Source organism: Ipomoea nil, unplaced genomic scaffold, assembly GCF_001879475.1.
Source record: "Ipomoea nil cultivar Tokyo-kokei standard unplaced genomic scaffold, Asagao_1.1 scaffold0317, whole genome shotgun sequence".
Taxonomy (NCBI): domain Eukaryota; kingdom Viridiplantae; phylum Streptophyta; class Magnoliopsida; order Solanales; family Convolvulaceae; genus Ipomoea; species Ipomoea nil.
In genome coordinates, this window is record NW_017616745.1 from 1,723,271 (window position 1) to 1,750,159 (window position 26,889).

A 26,889-nucleotide genomic window follows, 5' to 3' on the forward strand; every position below is an offset into this window, starting at 1 on the left:
TAGCTAATTGTCAAATAAGATCATATACTGCTCCAATCCGTATTTATTTATAACTTATATGTAAGTTATTGATACTTATAGTCTAGTATAAATGTATAATAAAGATGGAAAGGGAAAATGGCAATACTGCTACAAAAATTATAATGCAAGAATTGACAAAACAAAGAGTAACAAGAATAGATCAAACTCTGTAATAAAAATTGCTTTCCGTATGCAAAACTGTTCTGGTATGTATCTACTTCTTGACTTCTTCATACTCGGCCTCAGGGGGCTGCTCACTGCCTTCAGAAGAACCACCACCACCAGACATGTGCTGACCAATCTTAGAAACAGCTTTGTTTGCTGCATCAATCTTCGATTTGATATCATCAACGTTATCTCCGGCCATGGCGTTTCTCAGGTCCGACACAGCTGATTCGATTTCGGAAGTAACTTCCTTGGGAACTTTGTCTTTATATTCAGCTACACTCTTCTCTATACTGTAAATAGTAGTGTCTGCATTGTTCTTGATGTCAATTAAAGCCTTCTTTTCTTGATCTTTCTGGGCATGCAGCTCAGCTTCCTGCACCATTCTCTCAATGTCGGATTCTGAAAGGCCACCAGATGACTTGATAGTTATCTGCTGCTCTTTGTTGGTGGCCTTATCCTTAGCCGAGACTGTGACGATACCGTTGGCATCAATGTCAAATGTAACTTCTATTTGGGGCATGCCTCTTGGTGAGGGAGGAATCCCCACGAGATCAAATTCGCCTAGGAGTTTATTGTCGGATGCCATCTGGCGTTCGCCTTGCAGTACTTTAATGCCAACCTGAGTTTGGTTGTCAGCAGCTGTGGAGAACACCTGACATTAAGAAGCACACAGGTAATTCTAGCAGATTGTACAAATCTTACCAAAAAGTAATCAAAGACCAAAACGAATGACCTTACCTGGCTTTTCTTGGTAGGAATGGTAGTATTCCGAGTAATCAATCTAGTGAAGATACCTCCCAGTGTCTCGATACCAAGGGACAAGGGAGTGACATCCAGAAGAAGCAAATCTGTCACTTCACCGCCTAGAATACCACCTTGGAGTGCAGCCCCCATTGCCACTGCCTCGTCGGGATTCACCCCTTTGCTTGGGCTCTTGCCAAAGATCTGAGCAACCACCTCTTGCACCTTCGGAACACGGGTCATGCCACCAACAAGGAGGACCTCATCCACCTCATTGGTAGATATTCCTGCGTCCTTCAAACAGTTCTTGCAAGGATTCCTTGTCCTCTCAATCAAATTGTTCACAAGAGCCTCAAATTTCGACCTAGTTAATGTGATATTTAGATGCTTTGCTCCAGATGCATCAGCAGTGATAAATGGCAAATTAATTTCAGTTTGAGCGGTTGATGAAAGCTCTATCTTAGCTTTCTCTGCTGCCTCACGAAGCCTCTGCAGGGCAAGTTTGTCCTTTGTAAGATCAATTTTATCAGTTCTTTTAAACTCATTCACCAAAAAATCCAACAAAGCATTGTCAAAGTCCTCCCCTCCTAAAAAGGTGTCACCATTAGTTGCTTTTACCTGCATGAAGATAACCAATCAGCTGTGCTTACAACTCAACATAAGGTTCAACATATACCACCAACTCAGAACCTGAAACAATTTCACATACCTCAAAAACACCATTTGAAATTTCCAAAATGGAAACATCAAAAGTTCCACCACCGAGATCAAAAACTGCAACAAGACCTTCTTTATTATTCATGCCATAAGAAAGTGCAGCAGCAGTAGGCTCATTAATAATCCTTGATACGTTGAGGCCAGCAATTCGCCCAGCATCCTTAGTTGCCTGTCTCTGAGCATCATTAAAATAAGCTGGAACAGTGATCACAGCTTCTGATACAGGCTTCCCCAGGTAAGCCTCAGCAGTTTCCTTCATCTTTGTCAGAACAAAGGCTCCAATTTGACTAGGAGAATATTTTTGTTGATTTGCTTCAACCCAAGCATCTCCATTAGGGGCCTTCACAATTTTGTAAGGAACCATTTTCATTTCCTTTTCTGTCTGGGGATCATCATAGCGCCTGCCAATCAGGCGTTTGGTCCCAAAGACTGTGTTTGTGGGATTTGTGACAGCCTGACGTTTGGCCGGTGTACCAACAAGTAATTCTCCTTTCTGGTTAAAAGCTACCACAGAAGGGGTGGTCCGAGAGCCTTCAGAATTTTCAATCACTTTAGGAGTCTGCATAAATACACAAAGTGCACATTTTAGTGTTTCAAATAAATGAAAAACAAGTTAACTAATTCCAATGAACAATCCATCATACCTTTCCCTCCATGGCAGCAACACATGAGTTAGTTGTACCCAAATCAATACCAATAATATGATGTCCAGATGATCTTGTGCTGCATGACAGCACGACAGTGAAAAGTGAATAAAGATGATAACGAAAACAACATACTAAATATAAGTCTTAAAATTATGAGTTATCAAAGATACCTAAAATGTCTAGCCAGATCAGTCCATCTAGGAGCACTGAGTGATGATGCCCATGGCGAGTTGGAATTTGCAGTGAACTGCACATGCCATGTTGAACACAGATTCATCTCCAAAACAGGCATAAACAATCTTTCAAGTAACATATCAAAATTAAAGAGGCTATGGACTAACTGGATGCTATCAATATATGGGTCAGGACTCGGCAACAGTTTTTAAATTGGGGCAAGTCATCCTCTCATAATAAACAGAAGTCAGCTACTAGTTCATAAATCAACCCCACCATGATCAAGCTCAATAATGAATAACGTGAATAATCAATCAGCTTTGCTATTCAAGCTTTCAGAAATCTCTTTTTACAGTGCTCAAGTATGGACTTCATTACCCATTTTAAAAACCCCACAAGAAAGTATACAAAGATAGACCTCATAAGTCATAAAGATGAATAAAAAGAACTCACCCTGACATAACTAACATAATTAACAGAATAACAGATAGGCATACTTTTAGGATAAATCAAACATAAACCTAGAAATTGACTAGTTATAATGAGCTCAGTTCATTGGTATATGCTTATAATGTTAACAAGTAATAGTTCCAAGTTTAAAAAATCAGTAGCCTGAATTCTATTGGGAGAAATTGATCTTGCTTAGTGGCTTGAGCTTGAATAGATACTTTTATGAATGTTTAGCACCAGATTTCATGAATGATATGATTCATATATCTATTCCAGAATCTCAGAAACAGAAATGTATGAACATAACAAAGAAGCTAAATTCAAAACATAAAGCTCAAAACCTGTCCAACCATTTCAGAGGATGTATTTAGACCAATTATATTATTAACATAAACATAAACCGAGAATAGACATCCCTGAATCAATCAATGAAATAAACAGCTGATATCCGGTGGAAATGAAGAAATAAGAGAGTAAACGAAAGACATACCGTTTTGTACGCAGACAGTGAAGAGCTAGCAAGGTCGCGGCGGCGAAGAGACCTGAGCAACGCGGCGGTGGCCATTGGATACGGTCGAAGATTCTGTTAGGGTTTAGGGTTTTAGGCAGCCAGCGCGGGCAGGTACTGTGACAGAGAAATGGAGGAAATATAAATAAGTACAAGTCGATGGAGTATGGAGCAAGAAACAAGAAAACGGAGTATGCGGCTATGGAAATGATAGGTGTACTTGACTACTTGGTAGTAAAATTTCCTCTTTTCCTCCTTTTTTTTAAAAAAAATATAATAATAATAATCTAAGAGCATCCACACTGTTAGAGTTATTTTATAATTTTTGAAGAGTTTTTGTAAGTATAATTAGAAAAGAGAAGATGAAAGAGGAGAGAAAAAAGAAAACAAAAAAATCAAAATTGATTTTAAAAAAATGTATATTTAATGTACATGTCAGCGCGCCTAAGGCACGAAATGAACATAGCAATTGCTTTTTCCTCATTGATGTCTCTTCCCTTGCAGAGCTCCCCACCCTCGCTCTCTCTTACATCTCTCTCCTCCAACATGGCATTGTAACCTCAAAAGGTGTAAAATAACTCTTCATTTCCCTCTAATAGTGTTGCTCTAACATTGGTTTCCAATTTATTGTTTACATCGAGCTCATAAAAAAAATAAATTAAGTTAAAATTTAACACAAATTTATACATTTATGTGCATAATAAGTTCAATGCAAATTCATCTTTTCAATATTCGTGGCATAAATCAAATTCTCAATCTTATCATTGGAGTCGGAAACAATTATTTCTTTTTAATTTGTATTATAAGAGAAAATGGAATGAACAAAATCCTTGATTCATATGTGATATGAAGTAAAAAATGTGATAGTAAATGCAGGGACGGAGCCAGGAATTCTGTTGAGGGGGCGAAGAAGCAGGGACAGATTTAGCAATTTTTTTTCGGTGAAGGCGAAACGTTAAAACAAAAGAGATAATTTATAAAAAAAAATCTAATAAATATAGGTATAAATATTGTTCGATATGAGCAAAAAATAAAACTCATCAAAACTTTATAAAAATATTCATAACAAAATATGAAACATAATTAATTTGATAAAATAATTTGAATAAAAAACACATTATAAATTACACATCTCATTATTAATATAAGGGATAAAGTACAAATAAGTCACTGAACTATTTGGGAAACAGCAATTAAGCCATCGAACTCAAATAACCTCAAATAAGCCATTGAACTCGGAAAAAAAGAGCAAATAAGCCATTGAATCCTGAAAAAAAGAACAATTAACATTTTTTACAGGTTAACTCCAGGTTTTTGTTGATTAAATTGTCAAATGTTTATTTTATTTACGTTTATTATTATTATTTTTTTATTAATATTATCCACGTGGATAGTATTATATTTTATAGTAATTATAATTAAAATAGTTTTGTCTTATCGAGATTTGATTTATTTATTTATTATTTTTTTTTACTCGATCTTTTGTTTAAAAAATAATAATAAATAAATAAATTAGATCTAGACAAGACAAAACTACGTTGATTATAATTACTTTAAAATATATTACTATGTAGGTGGATTATAATAATAAAAAATTGTAAATAAAATAAACATTTGGCAATCCAGTCAGCAAAAACCTAGAGTTAACCTGTTAACAATGTTAATTGCTCTTTTTTTCCGAGTTCAATGGCTTATTTGGGGGTTATTTGAGTTCGATGGCTTAATTGCTTTTTCCCAAATAGTTCAGTGGCTTATTTGTACTTTATCCCTTAATATAAAAGAATGTTATATGTGTATGTGTGTGTATTAAATATTTAAAAAAAAAAAACTATTAAAAACGTGATTGTGTTGAAAAAAAAAAAAAAAAAAAAAAAAAAAAACAAACTGTGAAAATGTATTAATGCCAAGATTCAAACCCATAACCTTCATTATAACCACATATATGCTTTGCCAACTAATCTAACTCACTTCTTATTAATATTTATCTGTTTTTTATATTAATACTAAAACTTATACTATATATACATCTATACATACAAAGCTTATATATGGGATGAGAGTGGGGTGAGGGGGGTAGCCGCCACCCCCTTGCTCCGTCCTTGAGTAAATGTAATATTTCACCAATCTCATTATATGTGTCTAATTCAGTTACTAAGATTTGACTGGAGTTATTTTTAATTCAATATGTCATAATGTTAAATTTAGTATTAATATATCAAATTTATATACTTAGAATCTACACTGAACATATTATTAAACACACCAAAAAAAAAATCAAATTTTGAAATACTTAAAAAAATTAAATAAAATAATCAAATAATAAGTAGTTGGTTTAACTAATGAATAGTAAGTATAACATGTAAAATGGAACAAAATGAGCATTAATTATGCAATCTTATAGTCATATGTGACTTGCTTCGATAATAGCGTGAGAAAATCGTAGTCATGTATTCGATAGTATATCTACATATAGTAACTTGTTTAGAAATCAACAAATAAGATTTACTAAAATGTCATTTATCGTAAATTTTCCTCAGACTAATCCATTAAATTGAATTTAAATAGAATAAAACTCATCATATATACTCTTAAGGAGAAAATTTACAATGTTTAACCAGTCAACACCAAGCTAGTTGTCATCAACAAGTTCACTTGGTGTTGGTTTATGAGGTTAGGTTCAATGTAGGCAAATATATAGTTATGAATGAGATAGTACTTTAATTACTTACAGCTTGTTATTTCAATAATGTTGAGGCTATCGTTTCCTATTTGATTAAAAAAAAAATCTTGATTTAAATATTAAAAATTACCACATAAAATGTCATGTTATTCATTCTACCTGCTTAACTTAAAAGTACTTTGTTTTTTTTTTTTTAAGTAACTTGTTTCTTCTTTTTGAACAGAGGAAAGGGGTACACTCAAGTTTACAAGCTAACCGCGTCTAATTGGCGCAGTAAAGGTATGCCAAATTTATCATCATCTAAGATTTGAAGGAGCTCGTTAGGTGGCCGAATTATTAGTGTTAAGCCTCCATGTCGTGCACACATCTTAGCAAGCTGATCTGCGGCTTGGTTGATATCTCTGGGAACGAGTGAAAGGTGCCAGGTCTCGATGTTCATAAGCTCACGTCTGCAAGCGTCTAAAATGTTGCCAGGGATGCTTTCCCGTCTTATGTCTTGGGTTAATGCATTTGCAATTACTTTGGAATCGTATTCCAAGCAGATGTTGTTCCTCCTCAATGATTTAGCAACTTGGATTCCTTTTAGAAGCGCTCAGGCTTCCGCCATTTCCTCTGAGCAAGAACCTACAACATAAGAGAAGCCTTTGAGCCAATCACCGTGTTCGTTGTGAATGACTCCGCCACAACTTGCTTTTCTAAAGATAGGATCATAACTGCCATCAACATTGACTTTTATCCAGTCAGTTGGAGGTTTGATCCACCGGATGAGGTTCCAGTTTGTAGTCTTTGATGACTTATTGACCGCATGAAACACGGTTTGTTCCGAACGAGCATTATGATCTGCTTATCTCTGAGAGTGTATGTAAAAGTGTTGTATTCAATAATGATGTCTGAGAGTATAGAGAGCGAATATATATATATATATATATATATATATATATATATATATATATATATATATATACACTATATAGAATCTTATTATAACACAAATAATATAGTCATAGTCTAATATGAATAATATAGTCCTAGTCTAATATGAGTAATATAGTCCTAATACTCCCCCTCAAGCACAAGGTTGGCTAGTCAAAACATTGAGCTTTTCACGGAGAGAATTAAAACGAAGAGACGAAAGAGACTTTGTGAAGATATCTGCCAGTTGATCCTTGGTTGAAATAAAGTGCACCTCTAAGTCCTTTTTGGCTACTTTATCGCGAACAAAATGATAGTCAATCTCAACGTGCTTCGTGCGGGCATGAAACACTGGATTGGCACACAAGTAAGTAGCTCCCAAATTATCACACTATAGTCGAGGAGGAGACGCAGGAGGGATGCTGATTTCGTGTAACAGGGAAACAAGCCATGTAACCTCTGCAGATACATCAGCTAGTCCCTCACTCCCTTGTATTCTGCTTCAGTTGAAGAACGTGCGACAGTCTGTTGCTTCCGACAAGCCCAAGATATAAGATTACTGCCCAAGAACACAGCAAGGCCACTATTAGACTTGCGATCATTCGGATCACCAGCCCAATCTGAGTCAGAATAGGCGTGAATATTCATAGATGTAGACCGAGAAATACGCAACCAAGATTTAGGGTGCCCTTGACATACCGCGAGACTTTTTTTAGAGAGGCCCAGTCCGTAATAGTGGGAGCATGCATATGTTGACACAAGAGATTAACGGCATAAGATAAATCAGGACGAGTTACCGTAAGATACTGGAGAGCACCAGCAAGGCTCCTGTATTGCATAGGATTGGCATAGGAAACAACAACTTTGTCAGTGATTTTTGCAGAAGAGACAGACGTGACTACTGGCTTGCAATACACCATGCCAACAATTTGAGAATATCCTTCATGTACCGTTGTTGTGATAAAAGCATACCGCCAGATAACGTGACAGTTTCAATTCCCAAAAAGAAAGAAGGCACACCCATATCACGAACCTTAAACTCAAGTGCTAATTTATTAATAAGAGCAGTAACACGATCTGAGTCAGAACCCATAATCAAAATGTCATCAACATACACCAAGAAATAAAGACGAATATTATCACGAGAATAGATAAAAAGAGACACATCCGTCTTTGAAGGCGAGAAGCCCACAGAGACAAGAAAATCATGCAACCTTGTGAACCATGCATGCGGAGCCTGTTTGAGCCCATATAGAGATTTTTTAAGTAAACACACATGATCAATTAATGACTATCCTCATAACCAGGTGGCTGTCGCATGTAAACAGTCTCAGCTAGCTCGCCATTTAAAAAAGTGTTGTGAATATCTAACTGGCGAATAGTCCACCCACGAGATACGACTAAAGATAAGAGAAGGCGTATCGTAGTGAGCCTAACCACAGGACTAAAAGTCTCAAAAAAGTCCTCACCAACAACCTGATTAAAACTCTTGGCCACCAACCTTGCTTTATGACGTTCTATTGAACCATTGGCCTTCCGTTTGGTTCTGAAAACCCACTTGCAACCAACAACATTCATACATGGTTGAAACGGAATAAGACACCACGTATGATTATGGACCAAGGCATTGAACTCTACAGGAGGTTAGTTTAATGGAAACAAAGTGATGAGCCGATGAGAGGCTATTCCCGGTGGGCATAGGGGAAGTCTCGGTAACGGTTCGTTCAGAAGATCGAACAGAGCCTTCATCAGGGAGACCGAGACCTTCCATGAGAGAAAACCTAGAAGCTGATACCAGATGAGAGTGTATGTAAAAGTGTTGTATTCAATAATGATGTCTGAGAGTATAGAGAGCGAATATATAGATACTATATAGAATCATAGTCTAACAAGAATAGTATAGTCCTAGTCTAATATGAATAATATAGTCATAGTATAATATGAATAATATAGTCCTAATAATCTCGGCTAGATGGTGATGAATCAGAAAACACTTTTGGCCGACTCCAATACGATTGTGTCTAAATATTCTCTCGTTTCGCCATTTTTAGAGCCACCAAAGGGTGGTGGCAAATAAGACGCTATTGGATTGTTGCCGTTTTCCTGAGAAACCTCTAATACCTGAGTCGAGCTAGTCTGTAAAAAAGTAACTTGTTAAAAATATTATCTGCATACATTTATAAAATTAAATGATTTAGTTGCATAATTTTTTTATTCAATAGTCTAATTTACACAAACACTTAATTCGATGATTTATTTGATGTTAAAAAAAAGAAGGAATAAGGGTCAAATAGGCCATCGAACTGCACACAATAATGCAATTAAGCCACTGAACTTAAAAAAACTATAATTAAATCCCTGAACCAATCAATTTTATGCAATTAGTCTTATTTGTAGGTTTTCCAAGTTGTTAGCAGGTCACCCATTTTCAAAATATTTTTTTTAAAAAAATTATTATTTAAAATTAAAAAAAAAAAACAGATCGCCTTTGCCGGAGACGAAGAAACCAGCCATGGAGACGAAGATAACTTCATCGTCTCTGGCCGGAGACGAAGCGACTCTTCGTCTCCTGCCATGGAGACGAAGAAGTTATCTCCATCTCCATGGCCGGAGACGAAGAGGGTTTCTTCGTCTCCACACTAGTGGAGACGATATCTTTTTTTTTTTTTTTTTTTTAAATTTTAAATAATAATAATTTTTAAAAATATTTTAAATTAGAGGTGACCTGCTAATTACTTGAAAAATCTATAAATTGGACTAATTAAATATAATTGGTTAGTTCAGGAACTTGATTGTAGTTTTTTTAAGTTCGGTGGTTTAATTGCATTATTGAATGCAGTCCGATCTATTTGACTCTTATTTCCAAAAAAAAAAAAAAAAAACTCAAAAGTGCACCTTACACGTCACCGACCAGGAAGTAGGCCCGCAACAAATCAGCAACGGGTTCATACTTCATATCAGTGATCCATCCGTACATATATATAAATCCTCTTCCCTTAATAGAAGCTGGAGATATTTTCTTCTCTATCATCCACTTGCTCCCCCGCTAGTTTCATCGCAATCTTCGTTGCTCATCTTCCTCAAGGTACGAGAATGCTTTATGAGAACTAGATTCTCAAACGCCATTGATTCATGTTCTCTGTGTATATGCGCATTTGTGTATTCGTTTGCTAATATCTTCAAGTTTCCTGCTTCCGAATCGCCTGAAGTGTATGGATAGCTGATATATATACATGATACATCTTTGATCTTTGGATCCATATTTAATAAAGTTTGAATAAGTAAGACTTTGTATAGTTTGAATTAAGATTTCAGCTTTCCAAAGCTAACTTCTTGAATGAGAATAATATTGGAAGATTTGAGGATAATGACTAGATTGTCGATTTAGGAAGTGGGAAAACGTGTAGGATTTTGGGCATATATTTCGAACAGATTTAGCAGAATATATATTTTTTGTAATTTTGGGTAGAAATTTGTAATCAATTAGCATATGAAAACTTAAGCTTAAGCATGCTTGATGTTTAGAACTTAGAAGATATGCTCATATGCTCAATGTTAGAGATATCTTTGCAACCAATGGGTTTTTGTTTCATTGAAAGCAGAGGATTTTGATTTTCAATCACGTCAAATAGATCTCCCTGCCAGCTTACTGCATGGTTTACTAGACGGGAAAAACATGAGAAGGAGATGTAAAATATTTCTTTGATTTCAAAAAAATTCGTTTAGTTCGTATTCCAACCAATCCTACCATGAGGTTTGCTGTAGTATGAATGTTTCATATGTGAATGTGGAACAAATTCACAGTTGGAGTGCTCGGTTGGACACTCCAAGTTTCCAACCAATCAAATAAGGCTCTACTGGACTGCAATAGACCAGTGATTGCGGGCTATTCCTGACTGTTTTTGGCTTTGATCAGGGCTTGGGTCCCTTGCAATAGATGCAGGTCTATGAATTAGCTTTCAAATATGACTTGATGATACCCATTTGGATTTGTGGACTCCAAGTTAGGCCCAAAACACTGAGAAATGGTCATGCAGCCAAATGCCCAAATCTGCTGAATTCTGGCTGCAAGTGTAGTGGCAGATGGAGTTTCTGTTGAACCACTCCAGTCGAGATTTGTCCAGTAACGTATAAAATCACAGCTACTTCTCATTGATCCCCTTTTCTCACAAGATTTTCTCAATGTATGGGTAATGTTCTTGCAAAATCAACCTACATAAGGGAAGCTCAAACTTACAAAATAGCCAATGACCGTGTGGTTAAGTGGCACAAGCCCCCACCCCCCCAAAAAAAAACCAAAAAATGGGGTAGAAAGTGTGTAGGATTAGGACATATCAAAGGAGAAGTTAAGTACATTGCAGGTTATTATTGTTTCTTATTTCTTATATTTGCCCCCCCACCCCCCCAGCGAACATCTTTGGTATTATAATTTGGAATTTAGAAATAGTTTGGCTTCTTTTTTATATCTGACTTGCTCCAAGTTTCACTGTAGTCTTCCTTGTAGAGTTGTAGGCTTGTAGCTATCTCTGTGAAAGGATAATGTTCCACTTGGGAAGATATTACAAAATTTTATTACTTCAAAATCTTGATACTAATAGCTTGATGTCAAACCTATTAAATCAGTGCATGAATAACTTGACACTAATTAATGATTTCTTATTGCGAGACTTAATGAAGCTATATCTCTGGTTTGACGTGATATGTAGAAAACCAGTGGCCAAGGAAAGTCGATGAGGTTATTTAGATCACGGAGGATTCTGCGTTACCTCAACCTAGAATGCATCATGGTTTAAATCCACGATTTAACACTTTGAGAAATCACTATTCACAAGGGCTAGAACTTAGTAAGGCATTTGAGGGTCTTCAGTTTCTTTAGTTAAGCTAGACTTAATCAAAGCTATTATCTTGCAAGATCTACTAGCTACTACATATAACACTATAACATGTTATCTTTTGGTTGGTTTGGACCTTTCTTTTTATTCTATTTTATTATTTCTCAATTCACTTTGCAGTTTGCAAAAGATGATATTATTGTGGTTATGCATTTTAGTTGCAAATACCCTTCTAGACTGCAATTCACCGTTCCTTAGTTTAGCTATCTGGAAACATTATTTATTTATTTAATTTTTAAACAACTCAGTCTAGCTATATGGATCTTTCTGATAATACACAGCTCTATATATGCTTTTATGATATTACCAGCCATTTGAATCTAGAAATTATCCTATTGTGCAGGATTGGGAAGATGGATTTAATGATACAACAACCTTGCAAGAAAATATATGCTGAGCATGAAAACCTTTGGTAAGAAGTTTGGTGCAGTAGTCTCTGTATAATTGTTACATGAATCAAACTAGCAGAAATGTCAGGATCACTACACACAACTTAGCATGCATCGTCTGTTAAGACCGATGCCTGCATATCACCATATTTTTATTTATATCTGGGTTTGCATAACTTTCCATGTACAATCATCTGCTGTCGATCAATTTACAATAACCTTAAAGCTGTTTCATATATTGGCACAGTCCAATCTGCTACAGCCAGACTTGATTAACTTTAGTCTTCCATCTTAGAGATAACCAGAATTCGTAGAAGTGTCTTTTAGCTGCGGGTTTTGTTGGTGTAGAGCAGACCTTTGCCAAAGTGCTGTCTAGTGCAGCTGTAGCCTGTTAGAATGTCACATTCACTTACGCGATTATTAAATTTTCTTTGGGGTTGGGTTCTGAAGCTTGAAATATAATGAGTCTTTAGTGCGAGAGAATTACCCGAGCTTCATCACACTTATTGGTGTTTCATTCTTCTGTATTTGTGGCTGGCTTAGCTGAAGATTTATTGGTGGTTGTAGGTCATATCTGGGGCTGACTACATTTGTAGTTTGAGAACTTCCATCGGGTTCATTTATTCTCCCAGGTCCATAAATCTGGAATGATCTACCCTTTAGATTTCGCCATTGGGCATAAGTTAAAATGATAGAGGCAGAGTTCTTGAAGAAAAATTTGTCCATAAATTACCTTTTTCTGCATTTCTATATTCTCTTGACGAATGAGATTTACCTTCTTATACAGTTCCTTATTTTCTTGACAAATGAGATTTCCCTGCATAGATGTAAGTAAAGGCATCTCTTTAGCATAGCTTAAGTGCAGCACCAAAAGTGAAATTCCAGTATTTATCATACAAGACCTTTCGGTTTAGTTCTTCAATCTCATCAGATAAAACTTTCTCCTGCAGGACAGCCATTCATTCGTAATCATTCTTAAATTGGTTACCTTTTGGTGACTGTAAATCATGAATGTTATCATCAAGCCTCAGTGTTTTACCTTTTTCTTTCGGATACCTTTCAGACTTGTCTCAAGTTGATTCTCCAGATTCGTGAGATCTTTGACATTCAGTCCAGAAAGTTCTTCCCCTAAAAGCTGCCTACACTCGCAAGAAACATAAATATATGTATGCCATTTTCTTTTGCTTGTTAGCTACCAAAATATCTTGATCTATTTAGTAGAAACTATAATAACTTTCTATTCCTTTACCAAAATCGCATTCCTTTTGAGGTTCTTTGCATCAAGGCAACATGTTCTTGCTTATTTTAGAATATCTTGTGTACTTGTTCAGATTCCAGACCATTTTTTTCCCGTCATGTATTCCATAAATTCTTCCTTAAATCTGAACTGTTACTATAAGCTTAGTTATGTCATATATGAACAGATGAGTACGAAGGTTCAGGAAACCAACATAGGGTTCATATGAATTTTCATCTATGGCACTGTACTGAAAAAGCAGATTATACATTCTTGAAGATGAGAGAGGAAGAAAGCTAAAGAAACCAACATAGGGATTTCATAGTTGCTTAAACTGCAATTCTTTATCAAGCCAAAAAGTAAGTGCATTTACTGATTTATCATTTACTTTATGATCACAATCCTTTAAATTCTATTATTATTTTTAAAAAAATGATGCATAAAACCTTTCTCCAACAATATAATGAATAATAACACTCGTTTTTCACTAAATAACCTTTTAGTATATGAGACTGATGAACTTACCTGTGGGTTTCTTGCAAGTAGTGCAGTTGTTGCCTCAGTGTAGCTGCTTCTCTTTGCCAAAACTATCAATCAAAACATTAAATTGCTTATACTTACCCAGTCAACAAGTAAATGATAGATTAGCATGCATAAATAAGCTAATTAAAGCTTTCTTCAAAGGAATAATGAAAAATTCTTAAACCTAGACTCTTAGCCTTAGTAAAATAGTTAAGCCGTTAACAATTCCAGTTGTACTATTTAAGGGCATTATGCCTTATTTATGCCTGATTGCAAGTAACAATCAAATCCAGAAGTTATGAAGCAACATGTTTTGAAAATGTGAAATTACTTGCATGGAAGATTTTCAATCTTCATATATGGAGTTATGTGAACTGACCCAAGTTACTTCTGATATCTATGTCTAACAGGAGATCTTGGGTTGCACAAGTTAGATGAAGGATCGGGAAACAGCTTGACAAATAGGATGAAGATTTGAATGCAATGTCTCCTGGCTTAGCCAGTTGAACCTGCAGAATGCAGTCAAGACCTATTGCATGAGAAACAGCATCTTGTCAATAGGAAATTGGTTCATAACCAAAACCATTACTTGATAAGAGCTAACATGATAACATTGGGACCTATTCATGTTTGCACCTTGCCACTGCTTGAAGTTGGATTGGAGCATCGAAAGAAAGAATCACGATGAATGCATTGAGGAATCTTATTGCCAAGCATCTAGTGACTAAAAGGTTACAATTCTCTAGCCCCATTCCACTTTCAGCTTGGGATTGAGATCAACGTTACTTGGGGATGCTGTGGTGGACTAAGGGAGCCTTGAGTTCGGGTTTGATAGTTCCTTGAGATTAGTGTCAAAGTCCGTTCGAGAAGAAAGCAGTAGCCTAACTGAGCATCTAACAAGGTATGCTTCTATGTTACTTGAGCCCTTTTAAACCCAAATTCAATGGCTGCCTTGTCTGGATGGGTGGAAAATGGGAGGAAGGAAAATGAGTGGAATGTTACTAGTTTTTCTTGTTTGGATGAGAAAGAAGAGGAAGGGAACGAAAATGAGGAGCAAATGGGGGAGAAATAATCCTCTATCTTATCATTTGTTTTTCCTTACCAAATTGGTAAGAAAAAGTTGTCTCTCCCTTTCTCAATCCATATTGTACATTGAACCTAGCTCCTCTCCTCTCAATATATTCACCACCTCCGTTTCCCATTCCTATATCACCCTTTCATCTCATCCAAATACAAAATTTTCTTCTTCGTTTTTATTTCTCTTCAGCCCTATCTTCTCATCCAAATACAAAACTTCTCCATTTTCCCCCTTTATCTTTCTTTCCTCTCATTTGCCACCCATCCAAATGCAAAATGAATGCGGAGACTCGTTCCCTAGAGGCAGTTGAAATTAATTGATCATTTGGTTATTTCTAGGACCTCCCGAGACCCGATAGCCATTTTGGTCGAATTGTTTTGTCCACTTTGCCTTCATTTCCTTCATTACTATACTCTGCAAGGTTCAACCATGTCTGCAGGAGAAACGAACTATCATTTAATAGAATTCTGTTGAACATGCTCCCTAGATGCAGTTGAAATTAATTGATCATTTGGTTATTTCTAGGACCTCCCGAGTCCCAATAGCCATTTTGGTCGAATTGTTTTGTCCACTTTGCCTTCATTTCCTTCATTACTATACTCTGCAAGGTTCAACCATGTCTGCAGGAGAAACGAAGTAACGAACTATCATTTAATAGAATTCTGTTGAACATGCTCCCTAGATGCAGTTGAAATTAATTGATCATTTGGTTATTTCTAGGACCTCCCGAGTCCCGATATCCATTTTGGTCGAATTGTTTTGACCACTTTGCCTTCATTTCCTTCATCACTATACTCTGCAAGTTCAACCATGTCTGCAGGAGAAACGAACTATCATTTAATGGAGTTCTGTTGAACGTATCTTTGCAGACTTTTGATCTTCCACTAGGAGCAAGTTGTTGGCACCTCATCTCATTCCTCTGCAAATGCAAATAAGAGAGGACATTAGCCGATACTTTGCTGCCTAAAGCAAAGAAAAACTTTATTTACCTTGATGGGGTATGCTTCTTCAGAGTGGGGTGCTGTTTCTAGCATTTGACTGTACCCGGTTGGGAATCTAGGCAAGTGGACACCATAACCTTTGGGGCCAAGATGCAGTTGCTGGAAAGTGAGCCGAGACTTTTGTTGGTTACACGATGTCCTGCCATGTTTGCTTTTAAAAGACCATTGGGTAGCAAAGCAAGCTGGAGTCTCCAAACTCTATAATTACTGATTCATAAGGGTAGCTCAAGTGGCAAATGAGTTCTCTTTATGGGGAAGAATTTCGGGATAACCCGGGTCTCACTCTTTTCCTAACTTGTGGTTCAGAATGTGCAGGCATGTTTGAACTTTATTCAATTTGATCCATCTTACCCAGAACAGAAGCGAATCTATTAAGCTATGCTTCTTTAATGTGGTCAATGCAGCAACTAATCTAGCAGAATATAGTTTTCTTTCATAGAAGGATTTTCTTGGAAGTTTCTTTCCTATATCATCTATGCTTTTACTTGGCCTGTGTTTGTAATGGAGTTTAATAATTGGATGGCTTGGATTTCATCTTTCCTGAAGGCCAATCTAACAGTCTAAGAACCAACCTGGTGCCTCTTATTGGATCAACCAAGAAGCAGATGGTGGCTTTGAATTTTTTATACTGTTCCTCTCATGGCAGATTTTTTTTTTTTTTTTTTTTTTTTTTTTTTTTTTTTTTTGGGTATACTCGGGGTTTCCATCGTCTGATATAGTGACTAATCCCCTCGTTAAATTGTAGGCACCTCTTTTGGGTGGGACACTGGCCTGGAGATTTAAGGTTGCTCCATACCCAAAGCCAAGGATCGAACTATTGACATTTGGTTAAGGATGTATGAGTGCCTTCCACTTAACCACACCCTAGGTTCTCTCATGGCAGATGATTGATCCTTTAGTGGATGAAGAATATGATGGTGGTTTAGATTCAGTGGAAAGATCAGATGTTTATGGCAGATGACCCTTTAGCCCTTTAGGTTGATCTGCTGGGCATTCTTGCACCATTCCTCTTGTTTAAAAAGCCTATATGCCCAAGAACATTACAATAGAGTCTTAATTAGGTTTGTAACTCTATATAAGCGGTTTTAAGTTTGATTCACATCTCTTTGATGTATCATATATTGTTTTGTTTTTGTTTTTGTTTTGTTTTTTGTTTTTTTTTTTTGTTTTTTTTTTGTTGTTGTTGGTTTTTTTTTTTTTTAATAATAAATAAGATGGGAGGTCATGAGATCGAGCCTCAGTGGAGGCGTTGTTGACTCTTTATGCTTCATTAGGTTGAGAAAGTATGTTTGAACAGATACTACAATGTAATAGAATCACTAACATTCAAAATAATAATAATAATAATAAATAAGAATAACTCATGCAACAATGTGCTTCCTTTTGACATTCTTTCGAGGATAATACTAAAAGTGACAAATTGACACTTGAACTAGAAGACAAAGTTATTTGGTGGTAAAGCAATAACGATAATGATAAACATATATTAGTTAGGGGTTAGGTGGCAATTTATAACATGAATCAGGGTCCACATAACATTATGAACCTTAAATTGAAATAACAAAGTACATAATTCATATTCATAAGGTACATAATTTCATAACACAAAACACATAACATAGCATTATGGACCCAGCTGGATTGAAAAGACGAGGTACAGAATTTATATTCGTAAGGTACATAATTTCAATTCATAACACAAGACACATACACATGTTATATATTTACTTATTTTTCAAATTTGATTTAGGTACATAATTTGTGTTCACAGGCACATAACACATAAATTCATAACATAAGACAATTACTAATTTGTTTCAAGTACAGAATTCATACTCCCTATAAAAGCTAACTATTGGTCTTCTTAGTTTGAGTTGTGGTCCTTTGCCAATTAGGAGTCACAATGTGAGTTTCACTCACAATTTTTTAAAGTAAAGGAACAAACCAACTAGTCATGCTTTATTTGGGTGTGTTTTTTTATTTTATTTTACTTTTTTTTTTTTTTTTTTTTTTTTATAACAAGATAAACCCGCAACCACTATTCAAGTGTGTGCATTTAGTAAACACTGCTCCTGTATAATAGTTTAATAGACCACAAACCACATAAGTAAACCATACTAGAAAAATCTTGTGTGATGAGCTCAACTGAAAAGATGTTGGCAAGAATCGAACTTGCCGGTCACCTTTTAGTACGAAAATCATGCTCCACTCACTTGGCTACTCTTTTGTTGTTGTTGTTGTTGTTGTGTTTTGCCCCGAAATTATTGATGTGGTAGTTCAAATAAACATTTAACTTTTTATATAATTAGTTCTTTTTAAAAATAAATAAAATAATAAGAGTTATATAATATTTAATTTGGTTTAAAAAATTCCCAAAAACTATAAACTTTAATGTGACATTGCTATGCTAAAATGTTAATAATTAAGTTCTAACATGTTGGTGCACATCATTATGGCTTTAATTTGTCTAATGGAATTAATAATTGTTTTGAACTTTATTAATTTTAAAAATGTATATTATATTAACAAAATTAATCAAAATTCAGAAACTTCATAAACTTCCCATATATTGTTTTGTAATTTTTATAAGTTGTATAAGTGCAGGACCATTTAGAAAATATATATAAAATGTTCATTTGATAAAACTACATGCACTTCAGAAGATTAAAGAAAATTATGAAATAAGTATATTGTAATTCTGTCATGCTTTTATTGGGGGAAGAAAAAGAAATGAATAAGTTTGAAATTATTCAAAAAATAAATATATTATTGAATTATGGGGAGCAGTACAGTTAAGAACTTAAGAATGATAAGTTGAGACAAATTATATATGGATTGCTAATTCTTGAGATAAAAGGTTGAATCGCTAATTCTAAACGCTCTCACACTTGACTTGATAGGATTGTGACATGAAGAAATCATGATAACTCAATTGATCAACAAATGCTAGACTTTTAATTTGTTCACTGTGTATAAAGAGCCCCTCATTTGAGAGGTTGCTCCCACATTGATTAGTTGAGCTGCCTATGCGGACTATATAGATTGCTAACCACAATCACGTACTATTTAAGGGTCTGCATTAAGTAAATTACGCTCTTATGTATAGCCTGCATATACGTACAAAAATCATGTAAATAACTCACACAGGTACGCTGTTTTTACATAATTTGTGTGTGTTTTTTTGGTGTATTCTCCAAACGTTGATGGTATATATTTTCTCACACTGTATGCTGTTTTTACTCATGCGTACATAATTTGTGTGTACTTTTAATTTAGACACTGTGTACTTTTAATCAACAAATGCTAGACTTTTAATTTGTTCACTATGTATAAAGAGCCCCTCATTTGAGAGGTTGCTCCCACATTGATTAGTTGAGCTGCCTATGCGGGCTATATAGATTGCTAACCACAATCACGTACTATTTAAGGGTCTGTATTAAGTAAATTACGCTCTTATGTATAGCCTGCATATACGTACAAAAATCATGTAAATTAAAATCATGTAAATAACTCACACTGTACGCTGTTTTTACTCATGCGTACATAATTTGTGTGTGTTTTTATGGTGTATTCTCGTGTATTCTCCAAACGTTGATGGTATATATTTTCTCACACTGTATGCTGTTTTTACTCATGCGTACATAATTTGTGTGTGTTTTTGTGGTGTATTCTCCAAATGTTGATGGTATATATTTGTTGAACTATTGGTGACGCCACACTTAAGGACATGGCCGCACTTGAACCTTACTATATATATATATATATATATATATATATATATATATATATATATGCAACTTCACATATATAGGTCATGCATGCATGCATGCCCTGAGAATGAAACACTTAAGTGTGTACATACGTTGTAACATTTATAGAAGTTTGAAAAGATAAGAAACTAGCTAGCATGCTGGAAATTAAACATTATTAATTAAATTCATGTGTGTGGTGTACTGACCTTAACCTCAGACATAGGATTCATCAGCTGAGGTTGCTCCTCCTTCATCTTCGTGTATCTTTCAATCACAGATTTCATGCTGCAATAATAACATATACACACAATACTTCACGTATATATCACCACATACAATTTCATCCATGCATGCATTCTTCAACATAAATTCTTAGTGTGTGTTTGCGTGTATATATATATATATATATATATATATATATATGTATGTATGTATAGAGAGAGAGAGAGAAACCAATTCCTGAAAAAGTTGAGAAAACTCTGGATTATATTCTAGTCTGGCCTGGGGATCAGAATCTTCAGATCAGTATATTTTTATCTCAGTAATTTTTCATCAACTTGTAGCTAGGATAAATATTATTAGATAGGATGCATTAATATATATTATATATATATGCAAATATTTTAACTTTTACCAAAAACTTTGTATTATATGCGAATATTCACGTGAAAAATAAATATTGTCAGTCCAGATCGATTGTCTGCAACACGCTATATTAACTCATAATACACATAAATTTAACCCTTCAATGAAATTTTCTAAAAAAAAAAAAAAAATCAATGAAAAAAGTATTAATTAAGATTTGTATTTAATTAAAAAAAAACTTTTTGAATTCTTTTAATTACTCCATTCTTAATGCGTAAAATGAAAACTAAGTCAAAACGTTGTAGTCTAGCCAGCAGAATTTCAAATCTTAATCGATCAAATGAAAGAAAAAATAAATTAAAAAAAATATATTTTTCAGGGGGTCTTTGTAGTTTAGTGTCTTAGTGGTGTACTGAGATGTTAAAAGAATATACATACTTTAAAAAGTTAGAAAATAAAATATAATGAAACCAATGTTTAGTATGTATAATTTAATGATCAAATATTAATATTAATAACTATATAGCTGGTCAATAATATATGAAAAGTAAATTATAGCTCGCTAGACCAGCTATATACTTGTATATATATAGAAAGTAAATTCAATTATAGAAGAGATGGATGGAAGAAATGATATACTTTAATTAATTTCTATGTATATATAACGACTAACCTAGTGCTTGCAAAATCATAGAGCTTTTCGGTGCTAGAGAAGATAATCAAGCCAACTTCAGCATCACACAAGATTGATAGCTCCCTGGCCTTCTTCAGCAGCCCATTCCTCCTCTTAGAGAAGGTGACTTGCCTGCTCGTCGAATTATCGATCCTTCTAATCACAATCTTCCCTCTCCCCATCTTCGTTTTTAGGGTTTTTGTCAGCGCAGAAAGTCGTTAGATAGAACACTTGTTTATTTGAGTCTGAATTTTCGTCTTTGCTCAAATCAACACAAGAAATCACAGATCATCACCAATTTTGATCATCTATTTATACTTGTATGTTGTTCACGATTGAGAGAAAGGATGAAAGAGACAAGAAAGAAGGAGAGGGGGAGAGAGAGAGAGAGAGAGAGAGGGCTTGCTAGTTTAAGGTTTGGGGATCTTTTTAGAAAGAATATTGAAAGAAAGGTGGTTTTCTGAAACCGGGAGCGATTCGCTGAGCTCAAAACCACTTTAAAACCTTAAACTTGTTCCACACTCTCGCGCTGGTGCGATGGAGTCCGTACTCGCCGACACCTGTCACGTCGAATCCCGTTGACTGCCCGAGAAGTGCGGGTGAAAATCTCAGGAGATTCTGAACTTACCCGCCCAAGAAAAATGCGCGAGTGGAGCAAACGGCGCGTCGGCGTGAAGCCGAAACAGGACAACCTCGGAGCCACGAGGATTCTGATTTGGGATAGGAGAGCGAGGAAAGCTGTTGGGTGTTTTGAGAATTTTGATGTGGTTGTCTAACGAATATTTGACTAACATGTGGCACGCCAAGATTGGTTGACCGAGGGTTTTTTTTTTTTTTTCTTCTTCTTGCGATAACTTAAACCCCGTTGAATTATATTCTAGACTTCATGACATTGTACACAGGTCCGTGAAAAAATAAATTAAATGAATTTAACTTCAAGATTCAACATTAAATTATACATTTGAACTAATTTCACTTTTGATCCTATGACTTTTGAAATTTTATCACTTTTGGTGCACAAGTTTATTATTATTATTTTGTATTTTGGTGCCTAACTTTGTTATTTTTATCAGATTTGGTTCTTCCGGCCAAATTGACAGCGGAATGTTACCGAATTTTATATTTTAAGGGCAAAATCGTCATCCCAATGAAAGATCTTCAATATCTAAACAAAAGAAAAATTATATTAAGAGAAAAAAAAAAGAGTTTGTCAATTTTTGACACTATAAATCTCATAGATATGCGTCTAGTTTTTGTCCGTCTTTCCCATTATTCTCAATTTCTCATCAATCAAACACCTATAGATATGATTTTACAGTGGTTTTGTTTAGATATTGAAGATGTTTCCTTGGGATGACGATTTTACCCCTAAAAATATAAAATTCGGCAACATTTCACCGTTAATTTGGTCGAAAGAACAAAAAATGATAAAAATAAAAAAGTTAGACACCAAAATTTAAAAATTTTAAAGTTGTGCACCAAAAGTGATAGAACCTCAAAAGTCGTGAGACAAAAAGTAAAATTACTTCTTATACATTTGTATATATCTACTAGTATTTTTTATGCGCGATGCGCAAAAAATAGGTGCTCAATATTAATACATTATATTAAAATTTTAACTTTATTTAGATTTTAGATATTTAAATTATTCTAAATAATAATAATAATAATAATGTAAATCATTTTTATAAATTTGATATTTATATTTATGTAATAATTAACATATAACTCAAATATTTAATGTGTATATATTATTATTAATGAATAAGATAAGAAAATATATGGTGGATGCATGTGCATGGTAACAATAGTGGAAAAGATAACGGAAGTTATAACGGTAGGGGTGTGTTTGTCCAAAATATTTTAATGCACAACCTTTATAGCATAATGTACAAAAAAATTTAACGGAAAAAACAGACATAAATCAGGGGTATAACTTTCATTCACACTTATTATGTTTTTAGATTTTTAGATATATATATATATATATATATATATATATATATATATATATATATATATATATATAAAGTTCTATTCAAACTCAAATTGTCATTGTTCGTGACACAAAAATCGAACGTACACCCTACCATTAGAAGCATGAAACAAATATTAAGTGATGCTTTCCTTATCCGATCCTCTCAAGATCGACGAATGGAGTCCGGTCTACTTTTGCTAAGAGCATTTCTACGATTTTCAGTTTGTAATTTTTGATGTTATATTAATTTACAAGAAGATATGCTTTTAAAAGGTAATTGTGATGTTCGATTGTTGGTATTATATTATATTGTGAATATTCTTCCAAAAAAAGTTGAACCCCAACTCTAAGGGCCCCCCACACCCCGGCCCGACAGAGCATTTGGGAGGATGTAAATCATGGTGACTCAACTGAACATGAACCATAGAGGCTAGACCGATGCTCACTGCGCACAAGGAGCCCCCCTCACTTTGAGAAGTTGCTCCCACACTGCCGCTGGTGAGACTCGATCCCTGATCATTCTTCCAAAGTTTCACCTCTATATTGTGAATATTGATTGTAGAGAAAAGGTTTCGGCCCAGTAAGATAAAATAGTTAGTCTATCAGTCAATTTTAGTTTGTTGCTGTTTGACTTTATTAAATAACTAATAGAGTGTCTGATTAATTAGTTTTTTTTTTTAATAGCTTATTGCTCCAAAACACTAGAATTCAAAATGCTGTTCAAAACAACTTTTTTTATTAACTTTTTTATAAAGTCATTTTGTATGTAATCAAGTATTCGATAACAACTAATTTACCAAACATCTTTCTACAATCAGCTAATGCTACCAACTAATCAAATTCACTAACACAATCAACTAACAGCTATTTACCAAGGACCCCTTATTATTTTAGAATGCACACAAAAAAAAAAAAAAAAAAAACATCACAATCATTATGATGCAAGACACTAATAATATATATGTAAAGTTTTTGAAAATACAACCTAGATATGACTGTTGTACATTGATGAGGTAATACTTTTTCACGTATATAATTTATATGAAAACTTAACTCAGTACTTTAAGTCTTTATTAATTAATTTATTTTTTATTTCAATTTCAACTCTGAAGATTTAAATAGGGAGTGGTGTAGGAATTGTGAAACTAAACAATTAAGTGATTAACTAGGGTTTGGTGAGCACATGATGATGAACACCACTTTGTTTTGTTCCTTCAAAACATTATCAAACCGTGTGGTGTATATGTATAGTGGTTGGTATATTTTTGAGTGTTTAGTCCATTTAATTATAAGGTATTTCATATTATTCATCATTAATGATATATATCATTCTGTAATTTTATAATTTCATGTTGAAATAATTGTACTGTTGTATAATTACTTTCAACTACTAATACGAAAATATCATAAAAATTGTGCATTTTGCGTCTGTTGTGACAAAACACAGACACATAAGGTGATGCAGTGGCAGATTGGTAATTAAAATGATCATAACATACGTAAATAGCTGTTTTTGTACTAGTGAATTGGAACAACAAAAGTGTCAAATATGCCACAAAATTTTTAACTTTTGTGTACTAGATCACTGAACTTAAAACATGTGAATTATACTATTAAACAAGTAACACGTGCATTAAACCATTAAACAAACAAAATATGTGCAATTAAGATTTAAAAAAAAAAAAAAAATTCTCCCGATCCAATGCAATTTGAGTTGAAAATAATTCAATCTTTCCTCCAAACTAACTTGATAAAGGAAATGGACCATGTAAGTAATGTGATTGGATTATTTTGTAAAAAATAAGAAAAATATCTCAATTGCACATTACGTTTTTGCATGTTTGATCACTTGATGTTTCAATTGCAAGCATTTTAAGTTCAGTGGCTTTTTGGGCTACAATAGATAGAGAAAGTATATTGAACATATATTATCTTGTAATAGAGTTGATAGTACTTAAAAAAAAAAAAGTTCAGTGGCATAATTACACAAAAGACATAAATTCAGAGGTTTATTTAATTTTTTTTTTCAATTAAAAAAAAAAAACTAACAACAACAATTTGGAATGCCCAAAAATTCTCCATAAAAAAAGTTATTATTATCTGTACAAATTGATGAAATTGTTGAACTAATGCATGGAAAGAGATATGGTTAAGTGATTTGATGTTGTAATTAAAAAGCAAGTTGCCATAAAAATATGGATTAGGAGAGTTAATCCAGGCAGTTTCACTACGTGTTTCAGTGCTGTCCAAATGTTTCAATTCAACCATAGTACCTAATACCTAACAGTTTTCCCACATGTTTTGTGAACATTATATCCTAATCCAACACTTTTGGCAAACGTTGGAGGCCTGGAGCTTATATATATTTTAGGTGATTGTAATTTTGTGAGTTTGACCAATGATAATGATTAGGTTATGTTTGAACTTTGAAGTATATAAATTATAGGTGAATGATTTCGACCGCAATAACAACTGTCAATACCCTCTCGGTTGATCTCGTCACATATGATCTTTTTAGTATGGTTTATTTCTCATATGTAAGGTTTGCGAGTTATTACACAGGAGTGAAGTTCAGTCAGTGCACACCATCGGATAGTAATTGATGATAGTTTTTCTCGTCACCCTAAAAAAAATTATTGACGCATCAATTTGTTGAAAAAATATTTCAAAATTTGAGTTTTCTAAGTTATTGGTACATCATAAAGTGAAAAACATCAACCATAACCTATGTTGATTAATTGGAGTTTTTCCACGTCGGGACTGACGAACCAAAAGATATTATAATTTTTTCACATATGAGTAGAAATAAAATAAAATAGTATTTTGCCCTTTCAAAAAAAAAAAAAAGTATTTTGCAAGATGGATTTTCTAATTACCCATTTTTACAATGAAAAAGCTAAGTGATTTTTTAAAAGTGTTTTTATATGCAAGAGAACTGAAAAAAAAAAAATCACTAGAGCAAACTTAACTTTATCTACTTAACATGCAAACCCAACTAGGTTTGACTCCAAATTCACTTGTCTTTAAGTTTTTTTTTTTTTTTTTTTTTTTTAAAGACCAAATTAAAGGTCAAAAATTGATCAGATGTGATAAAGACTACTTTTTTTAAAGGATGATAAAAACTATTAATGCACAAAGTTACATGCAAAAATGGAAACTAAAAGATTGACTGGGCAATTATTTGCGATTTATCTCCTCTAACGCCCTTAGATAGAGATTATGGAGATTTAAGATTAATCTAGTGTATCAAAAATTACATTTTCGGTGACAAAAATGTGCTTTCTAACTTATTTTGGTATCTAGAAAATTCCAAGCCTTATTCTCAAAAATAAATAAATTCCAAGCCTTGGTACCGCAAATTTATCTTTTTCAATTCTACTTAACATGTAAACCAAAGAAGGCTAGAATCCAAAAATTCCATGAAAAAGAAAAGTGTACTTTCCAACCAACTTAAAAAAAAATTTATGTTTTTTTAGTGCAAACTTAACTTTTTTTTTTTTTTTTTTTCTTTTTTCAAACTTAACATGCAAATCCAACAAGGTTAGAATCCAAATCCATCCACTTGCCGAAAAAAAGACATTATTAGCATTACTTTGTAGTTGTAATGATCTTGTTATTAACAAGTTGGTTTTAGGGGTTGCAACAATCAAGTACCAACTTAAACCTAATAATTTATTTCAATTAGAAGTACTATTTTAAAATTCTTCAATCACAACATTATTAGTGTAACTTAGAAATTAATCTCATGCTTGAGCAAAAGATGT

General features: G+C 34.0%; 2 protein-coding genes and 1 long non-coding RNA gene across 9 annotated transcripts; 1 reads left to right on the forward strand and 2 right to left on the reverse strand.

The window, feature by feature from the left end:
* Window positions 1-4: 4 nt before the first annotated feature.
* Window positions 5-3,612, reverse strand: LOC109168485 (heat shock 70 kDa protein, mitochondrial-like). Of its 3 annotated transcripts, none has more exons than XM_019317522.1 (6): window positions 3,409-3,612; window positions 2,465-2,541; window positions 2,292-2,370; window positions 1,640-2,206; window positions 928-1,548; window positions 5-841 (listed from the first exon to the last, which is right to left on the reverse strand). In XM_019317522.1, the coding sequence occupies exons 1-6, from the start codon at window positions 3,481-3,483 to the stop codon at window positions 236-238; spliced, it is 2,025 nt and encodes a 674-aa protein (XP_019173067.1). In that variant the 5' UTR covers window positions 3,484-3,612; the 3' UTR covers window positions 5-235. The 3 variants fall into 3 exon arrangements, with proteins under 3 accessions (XP_019173067.1, XP_019173059.1, XP_019173074.1); XM_019317514.1 differs by having other exon boundaries at window positions 2,465-2,550; XM_019317529.1 differs by lacking the exon at window positions 3,409-3,612 and adding an exon at window positions 2,636-2,869.
* A 6,390-nt stretch (window positions 3,613-10,002) lies between these two features.
* LOC109168523 lies at window positions 10,003-16,675 on the forward strand. Of its 4 annotated transcripts, none has more exons than XR_002052095.1 (5): window positions 10,003-10,103; window positions 12,254-12,322; window positions 13,363-13,465; window positions 13,724-13,895; window positions 14,469-15,771. It is a non-coding gene; the product is annotated as an uncharacterized LOC109168523 (long non-coding RNA). The 4 variants fall into 4 exon arrangements; XR_002052093.1 differs by lacking the exon at window positions 13,724-13,895 and adding an exon at window positions 16,006-16,675 and having other exon boundaries at window positions 10,018-10,103; window positions 14,469-14,959; XR_002052091.1 differs by lacking the exon at window positions 13,724-13,895 and having other exon boundaries at window positions 10,011-10,103.
* Window positions 12,287-21,568, reverse strand: LOC109168502 (MADS-box transcription factor 23-like). 2 transcript variants are annotated; one of them, XM_019317550.1, is made up of 8 exons: window positions 21,148-21,568; window positions 20,096-20,174; window positions 14,062-14,123; window positions 13,339-13,438; window positions 13,202-13,243; window positions 13,075-13,116; window positions 12,787-12,941; window positions 12,287-12,687 (listed from the first exon to the last, which is right to left on the reverse strand). In XM_019317550.1, the coding sequence occupies exons 1-8, from the start codon at window positions 21,327-21,329 to the stop codon at window positions 12,672-12,674; spliced, it is 678 nt and encodes a 225-aa protein (XP_019173095.1). In that variant the 5' UTR covers window positions 21,330-21,568; the 3' UTR covers window positions 12,287-12,671. The 2 variants fall into 2 exon arrangements, with proteins under 2 accessions (XP_019173095.1, XP_019173086.1); XM_019317541.1 differs by having other exon boundaries at window positions 13,033-13,116; window positions 21,148-21,565.
* Window positions 21,569-26,889: the final 5,321 nt, after the last annotated feature.

What these genes read in the sequence shown, in the direction of transcription:
- LOC109168485 (XM_019317514.1), bottom strand. Translation starts at nt 3,483, where the DNA reads ATGGCCACCGCCGCGTTGCTCAGGTCTCTTCGCCGCCGCGACCTTGCT. An exon ending in CACTGTCTGCGTACAAAACG is followed by an intron (nt 2,551 to 3,408) that starts GTATGTCTTTCG and finishes TGTTCAACATGG; the next exon opens with CATGTGCAGTTCACTGCAAA. An exon ending in GATCTGGCTAGACATTTTAG is followed by an intron (nt 2,371 to 2,464) that starts GTATCTTTGATA and finishes GCTGTCATGCAG; the next exon opens with CACAAGATCATCTGGACATC.
- LOC109168502 (XM_019317541.1), bottom strand. Translation starts at nt 21,329, where the DNA reads ATGGGGAGAGGGAAGATTGTGATTAGAAGGATCGATAATTCGACGAGC. An exon ending in AAGGTATCCGAAAGAAAAAG is followed by an intron (nt 13,244 to 13,338) that starts GTAAAACACTGA and finishes GCTGTCCTGCAG; the next exon opens with GAGAAAGTTTTATCTGATGA. An exon ending in TTGAAGAACTAAACCGAAAG is followed by an intron (nt 13,117 to 13,201) that starts GTCTTGTATGAT and finishes ACATCTATGCAG; the next exon opens with GGAAATCTCATTTGTCAAGA.